Here is a 12,973-nt window from a genome sequence, read left to right as displayed (position 1 = left end):
ACCTGCGTTATTGCGCAACCAGCTCACTCAGGTGCTTCGCTATATCACATTGACATTGTCCGTAAGCTTAAGTTAATAATTTGCACACACAAAAAAATCAGACAATGAGAGAAATACCTGTGTTGTTGTCCTTGTTAATGCAGACAGAAAAGACTCCGACTTCTTAATCATAGCCTCAATTTGTCCCGCACATTGAATATTGTCACGGTTCATGAATCCCACTCGCTCACTCTCTCTTCTCTTTCTCTCTCTCTCTCTCGCTCTCTCTCTCTCTCTCTCGTGTTTGTGTGGGCGTGGTTCCCAATCTTGGCCTGATTGTCTGCGCAGCTGGAATTAATTATTTCCCCCTTATATGTTCTGTAACCTGTGTTTCTTGTTGTCAGTCGTTGTTTCTTCCCTGAGGTGTGTCGTGTGTCCAGTGCTCATTCTCTCGCCGCCCTTGTGTGGATTATCTGCCGTGCTCCTTCCTACCCAGCCGGACACACTCCCTTGGATTTCTCAGCACGCTATCATCAGAGGATGCGCCCTAGGCCCGGGTTGGATTCCGTCTGAGTATTTCTGTCTGTCCTGTTGATGCTGTAAATTGTTTCATTAAACCATCGTTGCTTGCATCTTGCATCCGCCTCTGTATGTGACAGAAACGATCTGACCACATCATGGATGCAGACGAGTTCAACGAGTCTGACCGAATTCATTTCCCGCAGTATCACGAGAATGGATCAACAAGAGGAGAACATCTCCAGCACAGGTCGGGCAGTACAAGCCATGGCGACGCAGGTATCCCAGCTGACCCAACAATTACAACATCTGAGGGGTCTCGCTGCGCCACCTACACCGGCAGTTCCACACGCCCGCCCAGAGCTGGATTCTCAGCTAGAGCCAGCGGCTACCGACACCAGAGGTTATTCAGGTGATCCGGGACTATTGTAGAGCTTTTCTACGAGATGTTCCATGCATTTCTCGTTGCAGCCACGGACTCTCAACCAGGAACAGTCTAAGGTAGCATTCGTACTCACACTGCTATCGCGCAAAGCGGCTCTTTGGGAACGGCGGTGTGGGCGAACCAGGACCCATGCTGCACCTCTTTCCAGACACTCTCCGAGGAGATGAGAAGAGTCTTCGATCGGGCCGTGGCGAGGTAGGGAGGCGGCCAGACTACTCGCTGACCTTCGCCAAAGGAGACCGTTCAGTATCGGAATATTCCATTCAATTCCGCACTCTGGCTGCAAGGGTGTCAGTGGAACGAGGAGGCGCAGTGGGACATGTTCCTGCATGGGCTGGAGGACCGGGTTCAGAAGGAGAATTTATGTTCTGGATCTTCCCAGGAGTTTAAATGGACTAGTGGAATTAGCCTTGAGGGTCGACGCTCGTCTGAGTCGTATTGGCCGCCGAGCATGCCCTAACAGACGTATAACAACACGGAGGAGCATGCCAGCGGGGAACACGGCCAGTTCAGACTTCGCTCACGAACTCATGCAGCGGGGAAGAGCTCGCCTCTCTCGGGAGGAGAGGAGAGGCGGAGATCCCAAGGGACTCTGTCTCTACTTGGGTAGAGCGGACCACTTTATCCACTCCTGCCCGGTAAAAGATCAAGCCACGGTAGTAAGTAGGAGGCTACTATCCGGGTGGTGTCACCATAGAGAACCTCAATCCACCCTCCTCCCGGTAAGACTAAGATGGGCCACCCACCACGCACGACACCCAAGCCTTACTGGGACTCAGGACAGAGGGTAATTTCATGGACTTCAAGCTCGCTCACAAAGCCCCAGATTCCTATCACCTCACTCACGCACAAGATATCCGGCAACGCTCTCAATGGTCAAAACTCCCCAACATTTCTCACACCACTGAACCTATCACACTCATCACTTTCCGGCAATCACACTGAGACATTATCATTTCTACTCATGGACTCACCTCTGGCACCATTAGTTCTCGGCCACCCTTGCTCACCCAACACAACCCAGAGTTGACTGGGGTCAGAACTCTATATCCATGTGGAGTAACAAGTGTCTTGAGTCTGTTAGTGTCGGCTTGTTCATCTGTGTCTGATTCTGTGTTTCTAGAGGAGGCATGGATTTGTTCTTAACGTGCCCGTTGGAATACCTCGACCTGAAGGAGGTGTTCAGTAAGTCCCGTGCTGCTTCTCTTCCTCTCGCATCGTCCCTATGACTGTGCAATAGAATTATTGCCAGGTGAGTCTCCGCCTAAGGGTAAGTTATATTCTCTCTCTGTTCCTGAGAGAGGAGGCTATGAGATAACATCTCTGATTCTCTGGCATCTGGATTCATTCGTCCTTCCTTTCTCCAGCGGGGGCGGGGGTTCTTCTTTGTGGGGAAGAAGGACGGATCTCTGCGTCCTTGCATTGATTACCGTGGTTGTAATAACATCACAGTGAAGAATACCTATCCCTTACCGTTGATGTCCTCAGCCTTTGAAAGGTTACAGGGAGCATCTGTGTTCACTAAGTTGGATTTACGTAATGCTTATCATTTGTTCGCATAAGGAGGGGGGACGAATGGAAAACAGCGTTTTAACACCCCCAGAGCGGCATTTCGAATATTTGGTCATGCCTTTCGGGCTATCCAACTCCCCAGCGGTTTTCCAGGCACTCGTCAATGACGTGCTGAGAGATATGATTGATCAGTTCATATAGTTTACCTGGATGACATACTTGATTTTTCTTCTTCTCTCTCCAGGAACATGGTCAGCACGTCAGACGAGTGCTCCAGAGTTGTTGGAGAATGGACTTTTTGTCAAGGCGAGAAATGCATTTTTCATGCACAAATCCGTTCATTCCTAGGTTACATCCGTCTCGACTGGAAGGTATTCGCATGGATCCTGACAAAGATTAAGGCTGTGGTGGAGTGGCAAGCCCAGATTCCCGTAAGGCCCTACAGAGGTTTCTGGGATTCGCCAATTTCTACCGGCGTTTTGTTCGCAACTTTTAGCCAGAAGTCGCTTCCCTTACCGCGCTTAACCTCCCCCAGAGTGACGTTCAGGTGGACCGATACAGCCGAGGCTGCATTCGTCAAACTCAAGACCGCTTTGTTTTCGGCCCCCATCCTCATAGCTCCCGACCCTCGCGTCAGTTCGTGGTGGAGGTGGACGCTTCAGAGGTGGGGGTAGGTGCGTACTTCCCAACGTGCCGCTTCTGACAACAAGATGCACCCTTGCGCGTTCCTTTCCATCGGTTATCACCTGCGGAACGCAACTACGACATTGGCAACAGAGTTGTTGGCAGTAAAGTTAGCATTGGAGGAGTGGCGCCATTGGTTAGAGGGTTCGCGGGGTACCTTTTATAGTTTTGGACCCATCACAAGAATTTGGAATATATCAGAACAGCCAAGAGACTCAACTCCAGGCAGGCGCGGTGGGCACTCTTTTTCGGACGTTTTGACTTCTCTCTCTCGTATCGCCCGGGTTCCAAGAACGTCAAACCCGATTCCCTTTCTCGCATTTTTGACCATTCCGAACGCCCATCCACTCCCGAGTGCATCCTACCCAGGACCCTAGTGGTCTCCACACTTATATGGGTGGTTGAATCGAGGGTCAGAACGGCCTTAGAAGGGGTAACGCCTCCGCCCGTGTTCCGCCTAATCGGTTGTTGTGCCGGAGGGGTGTCGGTCCGATGTTATTCGGTGGGGGCATTGCTCCAACGTAGCGTGTCATCCAGGAGTCAGCCGTACTAGCTTTTTAGTGAAGCAACGCTTTTGGTGGCGCTGATGGCTCGTGACATTCACAGTTTTGTCTTGGCTTGCTCGGTTTGTGCCACTGGGAAGAGTTCTAATCGACCCCCAGATGGGTTACTCCAACCGCTGTCGGTCCCTTCGAGACCCTGGTCCCACATCGCGCTAGATTTTGTTACCGGTCTCCCGCCCTCCCAGGGCAGGACGGTTGTTTTTGACCGTGGTGGACCGGTTTCTCGAAGGCGGCTCATTTTATTCCCTTGCCTAAATTACCATCTGCCAAGGAAACAGCGGTAACGGCCGTGGATCATGTCTTTCGCTTACATGGCCTGCCGATGGACGTAGTTTCTGACCGGGGGCCCCAATTTGTGTCCAAGTTTTGGCAGGAGTTTTGTAGGTTACTGGGAGCGAGTGTCAGTCTTTCTTCAGGGTTTCATCCCCAGAGCAACGGTCAAACGGAGAGGGGCCAACCAAGATTTGGAGAGAGTGTTGCGATGTTTGGTTTCTTAAGAACCCCTCTTCCTGGAGTCCAACAATCTCTATGGTTGAGTACGCTCACAATTCGTTGCCAGTGGCAGCCACGGGTCTCTCTCCGTTTGAGTGTAGTTTAGGTTACCAGCCACCTATCTTTCCCAGTACAGAGTCCGAGGTCACTGTTCCCTCCGCTCACGCTTTCATCCAGAGGTGCCGTCACGCATGGAGCAGAGCCCGTAGAGACTCTCCTCCGGGTGGGGCGCGCACCAAGGCTAAGGCCGATCGCCACCGGTCGAAACGCTCCGGTATACGTGTTGGACAAAGAGTGTGGCTTTCCACGAAGAACATTCCACTCCGATCCGTTTCTAACAAGCTTGCCCCCAAATTTATCGGGCCGTTCAAGGTCACCAGGATCATTAGTCCGGTGGCGGTCCGGCTCAAGCTTCCTCCGGCGTATAGGAGAATTCATCCTACCTTCCATGTGTCCAAGATAAAACCGGTGTTTCAGGCACGCATTAACCCGCCGGTCCGGTTCCCCCCGCCACGACTTGTTGATGGGGAGACCACCTTTTCTGTCAATCGGATTTTTGAACTCGAGAAGGAGGGGACGCGGATTCCAGTACCTGGTAGACTGGGAGGGTTACGGTCCGGAGGAGAAGAAGTTGGGTACCCGCTAGGGACATTCTGGATCACTCCCTTATCGATGATTCAATCGACAGGTAATTTGCCTGGAACGCCAAGAGGCGTTCCTAGGGGGGGGGGTATTGTCACGGTCATGAATCCACTGCCTCACTCTCTCTTTTCTTCTCTCTTCGCTCTCTCTCCTCTCTCTTCTCTCGTGTTTGTGTGGGCGTGGTTCCCAATCTTGGCCTGATGTGTCTGCGCCAGCTGGAATTAATTATCTTCCCCTTTATATGTTTCTGTAACCTGTGTTTTGTTGTCAGATCGTTGTTTCTTCCCTGAGGTTGTGTCGTGTGTCAGTGCTCATTCTCTCGCCGCCCTTGTGTTGGATTATTCTGCTGTGCTCCTTCCTACCCAGCCGGACACACTCCCTTGGATTTCTCAGCACGCTATTCATCAGAGGATGCGCCTAGGCCCTGGGTTGGATTCCGTCTGAGTATATTCTGTCTGTCCTGTTGATGCTGTAAATTGTTTCATTAAACCATCGTTGCTTGCATCTTGCATCCGCCTCTGTATTGTGACAGAATATAGTTTCGGAGAGTCCCTGTAATCCTAGATTCAGATCATTCAGGCGAGAAAAAACATCACCCAGATAGGCCAGTCGTGTGAGAAACTCGTCATCATGCAAGCGGTCAGACAAGTGAATATTAGGGTCAGTAAAGAGAACTTTAAGCTCGTCTCTCAWTTTAAAAAAACGTGTCAATACTTTGCCCCTTGATAACCAGCACACTTCTGTATGTTGTAAAAGCGTTATGGTCGCTGCCCATATCATTGCATAATGCAGAAAATACACGAGAGTTTTTAGGGGCCTTGCATTAACAAAGTTAACCATTTTCACTATCGTGTCCAAAACATCTTTCAAGCTGTCAGGCATTCCCTTGGCAGCAAGAGCCTCTCGGTTGATGCTGCAGTGTACCTAAGCGGTGTCGAGAGCAACTGCTTGCACGCGTGTTACCACTCCACTATGTCTCCCTGTCATGGCTTTTGCGCCATCTGTACAGATACCAACACATCTTGACCACCAAAGTCCAATTGATGTCACAAAGCTGTCCAGTTCTTTAAAAATATCCTCTCATGTTGTCCTGGTTTCTAGTGGTATGCAGAAGAGGATGTCTTCCTTAATTGACCCCCCATAAACGTAACGGACATATACCAGAAGCTGTGCCAGGCCTGCCACGTCTGTTGACTCATCCAGCTGTAATGCATATAATTCACTGGCTTGTATGCGAAGCAGTAATTGTTCCAAAACATCTCCTCCCATGTCACTGATGCGTCGTGAAACAGTGTTGTTTGATGAAGGCATTGTCTGTATAGTTTTTGACCTTTTCCTCCAGAATTGTCCCAGCCATATCTGCGGCAGCAGGAAGAATTAAATCCTCCACAATAGTATGGGTCTTGCCTGTCCTAGCCACTCGGTAGCTCACCATATAAGACACTTCTAGCCTTCTTATAAATGGTATCTGTTGCTTTTATACATGTCTTACTACTCAAAAGTCATCTTTATTCTCGCTCAAAAAACTCCCATGGTTTCTTTTTCAAATTGTCATGTTTCTATTCTAAATGTCTGCGCAAGAGTGAAGGTTTCCCGCGAGAGAGTAACGGTTAATGTTAATTATTAGACTAGGCTACCTGTATTTGACATTATGTTATTTCGCTGAACACTAGATGGTTTCATTTTATTTTTGGCAGTGAAACGAGGCTACTCAGGTGAGAAAAAAACCTCACCCAAAAGAATAGCCTCATTGGAAAATATAAATGTACTGTTTGAAAATGTGAAGATTTTTATTTATTTTTATAAATAATAATAATCACTTTTTATGTGAATCAAATTTTTATTTGGCGTACCCCCGATGGCATTGCTCGTARCCCTGGGGGTTTGGGAATACCTGGTCTACCGTATCAAAAGCTTTGGCCAAGTCGATAAAAATAACAGCACAACATTACTTAGAATCAAGGGCAATGGTGACATCATTGAGGACTTTAACATTGCGGTGACACATCCATAACCTGAGCGGAAACCAGATTGCATACCAGAGAGAATAATATAGACATCAAGAAAGCCAGTCAGTTGATTATTGACAAGTGTTTCCAACACTTTTGATAAACAGGGCAAAATAGAAATAGGCCTGTAACAATTAGGATCAGCTTGATCTCCCCTTTAAATAAAGGACGAACCGTGGCTGCCTTCCAAGCAATGGGAACCTCCCCAGAGAGAAGAGACAGGTTAAAAAGGTCAGAGATAGGCTTGGCGATTATAGGGCCAGCAACCTTAAAGAAGAAAGGGTCTAAACCATCTGACCCAGATGTTTTTCGGGGGTCAAGTTTAACTTCTTATGGGCAGGTGGGATGGTAGCGTCCCACCTGGCCAACATCCGGTAAAATTGCTCAGCGCGAAATTCAAACTACAGTATTATAAATATTTAGCTTTCATAAGATCACAAGTGTAATACATCAAAATAAAGCTTAACTTCTTGTTAATCCAGCCGCAGTGTCAGATTTCAAAAAGGCTTTACGGCGAAAGCAAACCATGCGATTATCTGAGGACAGCGCCTCGCATACAAACACATGAAAAACATATTTCAACAAGGCAGGTGCGACACGAAAGTCCGAAATAAAATGCCGATATAAAATGCCGAATAATAGCGATATAAAAAATGCCATGCCTTTGATGATCTTCTTCTGTTGGCACTCCAAAKGGTCTCAGTTACATCACAAATGGTCCTTCTGTTCGATAATGTCCTTCTTTATATCCATAAAAACTCAGTTTTGCTGGCGCGCTTCAGTCAACAATCCACCCTGTTTCCCTCCATCAAAATGCATACAAAATTAAACCCAAACGTTACTTATAAACTTTTCCAAACAAGTCAAACAACGTTTATAATCAAACCTTAGGTACCCTAATACGCAAATAAACGCTAAAATTTAAGACGGAGAATCGTTATTGTCTTTTCCCGGAGAAAAATACCAAAGAACGCGCTCTCTTCCACYCGCTTGGAACGCGCTTGGAAACACTACAGCCAAAATGGGAGCCACCTAGAAAAACTACAATTTCTGGCCAATTTTTTCCAAAAACCAGCCTGAAACTCTTTCTAAAGACTGTTGACATCTAGTGGAAGCCCTAGTAACTGCAATATGGGAGGTTTTCGCCTCATTAAAAATGACAGCCATTGTAAACAGTTGTAGGCTGATTTTCTTTGGGGGGGGGGGTTTGTCCTCGGGTTTTCGCCTGCCATATCAGTTCTGTTATACTCACAGACATTATTTTAACAGTTTTAGAAACTTTAGAGTGTTTTCTATCCACATCTACCAATGATATGCATATGCTAGCTTCTGGGCCTGAGTAACAGGCAGTTTACTTTGGGCACGCTTTTCATCCGGACATCAAAATACTGCCCCCCTACCCAAGAGAGGTTAAGGAGCTCCTTTAGCACCTCGGACTCAGTGACTGCCTGCAGGGAGAAACTTTGTCGTGGAGTAGGGAAAAAAGATGGAGGAGCATCGGGGCTAGTTGTATTAGAAGGGGTGGGAGATGAGGAAATGTAAAAYGCACATGACAGCACCTGYCCAATACAATCCCTACGGTGAAGCATGGTGGTGGCAGCATCATGCTGTCGGGAAGTCCTTCAGCGGCAGGGAATAGGATACTAGTCAAGATCGAGGGAAAGATGAACGGAGCAAAGTACAGAGAGATCCTTGATGAAAACCTGCTCCAGAGCACTTAGGACTTCAGACTGGGGCGAAGTTTCGCCTTCCAACAGGACAGTGAGCCTTAGTACACAGCCAAGACAACGCAGTGGCTTCGGAACAAGTCTCAGAATGTCCATGAGTGGGCCAGCCAGAGCCCGGACTTGAACCCGATTTAACATCTCTGGAGAGACCTGAAAATAATGAAAATTGTGCAGCGACGATCCCCATCCAACCTTACAGAGCCTGTGAGTGTCTGCAGAGAATGGGAGAAACTCCCCAAATACAGGTGTGTCAAGCTTGTAGCATCAAACCCAAGAAGATTTGAAGCTGTAATCGCTGCCAAAGGTTCTTCAACAAAGTACTGAGTAAAGGTTCTGAATACTTGTGTAAATGTGATATTTCAGTTTTTTATTTGTAATAAATTTGCAAACATTTCAAAAAAACTGTTTTTGCTTTGTAATTACAGGGTATTGTGTGTATTTTGATGAGGGGAAAAAACAATTTAATCAATTTTAGAATAAACCTGTAACGTATCAAAATGTGGAAAAAGTGAAGGGGTCTGAATACTTTCCGAATGCACTGTATGTAAAGGATAGCATGGGAAATTCCACAGTAGCAGCCTACTGTGTGTATGTTGCCTGCCCTTGAGGAAGTGCAATGCTGTGCTGAGATCTAGATTCACATYTATGTTGTTGTTGTTGTTGTTTATGTGGTGCAAAATAAAACAGCAGATGAATGACACGTATGGTGAATTTGCTTGTCCTCAGGCTGTGAGCGAGAGGGACGTCCTCAGGCTGACTCTTTGGGGGACCTGTACCGGGCCRTGGAGAGGGCCAACCTGTCCTCCATAGGCGATCACCGGCCCTCCTCCCGTCTGGAGTACAAACGCTCCTTCGTCCGCCGCGTCAATGACCCACTGCTCAGTGAAAAGCTGCACCGTCTCCGCATCCTACAGAGTGCTCTGAAGGTATGACAGGACCTATAGAATATAGTGTATGTACAGTGTGTGRACTGTGTMTGTAGTGTATACAGTGTATTACCTCTTAAATCGTACTCTTCTCTCCTCCCGACAGAATGTCCCTCTTCAGGACTCTGAACCATCGTTGGGTTTTTTAGGATAGCCTATGTGGAACAGACCATGGACACAGCAGCGCCATTACAGTCACCCCATACATACTGCCAAGGGACGTGKCCTTACTGCCCTACCCCAGACATCCCCTCATCCCTGGAAGACAACCATAACAACCAGTGTTACACCCCTCCTCTCTTTCTCTCTCTCTTTCTCTCTCTCTCACACACTCACTCAATCTCACTCTCTCTGCATGCCCACATCTGCTTCTAATGACCTTACCTCATGCAAAATAGTTTGTTCAGTGAGCAAAATAACCATAACATATTAAATAGATGGGATGACTAATTATCCAAGTTTGCATCATAAAATGCGTGCAATGCATGTTCACACTATTTACTTAAACTCTGGTTCAATAATAGTCTTCTTCTCATTGACATTGTTAATCCTTTGACGCGTACAATCACATATTTTTGTGATCATTGTTGAGTGGTCCCTGCAGCGTGCAATCTCAAATACGTGATTGGAACACTAGTAACGTATGATGCAACAAACGCGTCTAAACACAATTGTTGTCTGAACAGCATCTAAATATTTMTGTTGTACTAATAGAAAATAAAGGTCTTAAACTTTATTCCTCAATTTTATATTTGATTGTAAAAGATAAATGCAAACTTCATCACACGGAACACATCCACGGAACACAGAACACATRCACAGCCAAACTCATTCCATAAACCAGTCTAAATAACAGCTTGCGCTGACAAAAAATAAAACTGAAGTTWGCGACCTAACAGCTAGACTAGTTMACAATGTACCARATCTCTGGTGAACACGAGACTAACGTAATGTTGTTTAGAAAAGAAATGCATGTCAGCTATGCTAACAGCAGCTCAACTCTTTATGATGGCAGCCATATTGGTTTACGTTTGACAAGCGAAAACTCTCTAATCCCAGAATGCTATTCACTATAAAACGCAAATAAACAAAATCAAAGATTGCTGCGCTTATTGCCTGAAAAATCATTAACATACATCTTGAATAACGTTCCAACCGGAGAATTAGATTGACTTCAGTTGAGCGATGGAACGGAGCTGCCCTATCAACGTGAACGCGCGTGGTCAAAGCATGGTCAGCCTCGCAGTGTGACTTAATTCCTTGTCTCCTTCGGCCCCCCTTCACATTAAGATCAGTACAAGTTATATTGACTGTTGACATCTAGTGGAAGCTGTAGGAAGTGAAAACTCATCAATATCTCGCTGTGATTTTCAATGAGAGCTTGGTTGAAAATCTGCCCACCTCAGAAAAAATCCAAACAGGAAGTGGAACTTCTCAGGTTTTTGCCTGCCAAATGAGTTCTGTTATACTCACAGACATAATTCAAACAGTTTTAGAAACTTCAGTTGTTTTCTATACAATACTAAAAAAATATGCAAAAATATTAGCAACTATGACTGAGGAGAGCAGCCGTTTACTCGGGCACCTCTGTGCACCTCTGTGCACCTTTCATCCAAGCTACTCAATACGCCCCTGCAGCCAAAATAAATTAATCCACCACAGTGTCCGATTTCAAATAGCTTTTCGGCCAAACACCACAAACGACTATGTTAGGTCAGAGCCAAGTCACAGAAAACACAACAGCCATTTTTCCAGCCAAAGAGTGAGTCACAAAAAGCAGAAATATAGATAAAATTAATCACTAACCTTTGATGATCTTCATCAGATGACACTCATAGGACTTCATGTTACACAATACATGTATGTTTTGTTTGGTAAAGTTCATATTTATATCCAAAAACCTCAGTTTACATTGCGCCATGTTCAGAAATGCCTCCAAAATATCCTGAGAAATTGCAGAGAGCCACATCAAATAACAGAAATACTCATCATAAACTTTGATGAAAGATACATGTTTTACATAACGAATTAAAGATACACTTGTTCTTAATGCAACCGCTGTGTCAGATTTCAAAAAACTTTACGGAAAAAGCACACCATGCTATAATCTGAGTACAGCGCTTAGAGCCCAAATAAGCCATAAAGATATCCACCATTTTTTGGAGTCAACAGAAGTCAGAAATAGCATTATAAATATTCACTTACCTTTGACGATCTTCATCAGAATGCACTCCCAGGAATCCCAGTTCCACAATAAATGTTTGTTTTGTTCAATATAGTCCATCATTTATGTCCAAATACCTTCATTTTGTTTCGCGCGTTCAGTCCAGTAATCCACTTTCATGACACGCAGGACAGACGAAAAGTCAAACAATTCCATTACAGTTCGTAGAAACATGTCAAACGATGTATAGAATCAATCTTTAGGATGTTTTTAACATAYATCTTCAATAATGTTTCAACCGGAGAATTCCTTTGTCTTCAGAAATGCGATGGAAAGCAGGTCGCTCTCACGTGACCGCGCATGTTCAGCTCGTGCCAGACACCTGACTCAAAGAGCTCTCCTTCCCTCATTCTTCACAGTAGAAGCATCAAACAAGGTTCTAAAGACTGTTGACATCTATTGGAAGCCGTATGAAGTGCAAAATGACCAATATCCCACTGTATATTGGATAGGCAAACCTACAAACCTCAGATTTCCCACTTCCTGGTTGGATTTTTTCTCAGGTTTTTGCCTGCCATATGAGTTCCGTTATACTCACAGACATCATTCAAACAGTTTTAGAAACTTCAGAGTGTTTTCTATCCAAATCTACTAACAATATGCATATCTTAGCCTCTGAGCCTGAGTAGCAGGCAGTTTACTCTGGGCACCTTTTCATCCAAGCTACTCAATACTGCCACCCAGCCATAAGAAGTTTTAACTTAGMTTAGCCACTTTTCAGCATATTACAAATTGTTGATGTACTTGTTACAGTGTATACAAGAACTGGAGCACATGACTTGACAAGTCGTTAACCGTTTTTGACAAATCACAAAGCAAATAAAGGTTTTTACCTCACAGATCATCACATTAATACAAGCCTACTGCCTAGCCTAACCATAGTCCAAAACCTAAACAGGGATGAAACCATTTTAGGGGGGTTTGTGGGGGGGTTTCMTTCATTTGTGGGGGGTTTTCAAATCCATTGAGGGTAGAAATGGGGGAAGGTATCTTGTGGGGATATGATGCAGGAAATACTACTATGATGGGGGATTTATCAATAAATGGGGGGCAAACACAAGAAGGTTWTACGCTAAATAAAAGTAAACCCCCTGGAAAGAGGGATCGGAGCTSGTAACCCTGAGGTACCAAAGTTACAATCTGATGCCGCATTCAAGACAACTGGGAACTCAGGAAAAAGTTTTGAACGGTCATCCAATTCGGAATTCCAACTCGGGAACTCGGGCCTCTAGAAAGAGCTCCAACTTTCTG

At 45.6% G+C, this 12,973-nt stretch overlaps 1 protein-coding gene across 1 annotated transcript in view; it reads left to right on the top strand.

The window, feature by feature from the left end:
- Positions 1-10,617, top strand: part of LOC111980231 (connector enhancer of kinase suppressor of ras 2-like) — a 61,365-nt gene extending 50,748 nt beyond the window's left edge. Inside the window, exons 21-22 of the mRNA XM_024010917.2 lie at positions 9,299-9,498; positions 9,605-10,617. Coding sequence (XP_023866685.1) covers positions 9,299-9,498; positions 9,605-9,652 — 248 coding nt within the window. The 3' untranslated portion in view covers positions 9,653-10,617. The remainder of the gene's footprint in view (positions 1-9,298; positions 9,499-9,604) is intronic.
- Positions 10,618-12,973: the final 2,356 nt, after the last annotated feature.

The sequence above is a fragment of the Salvelinus sp. IW2-2015 genome, linkage group LG20 (genome assembly GCF_002910315.2).
Source record: "Salvelinus sp. IW2-2015 linkage group LG20, ASM291031v2, whole genome shotgun sequence".
NCBI lineage: Eukaryota > Metazoa > Chordata > Actinopteri > Salmoniformes > Salmonidae > Salvelinus > Salvelinus sp. IW2-2015.
This window is presented reverse-complemented; position numbering and strand designations above follow the sequence as displayed.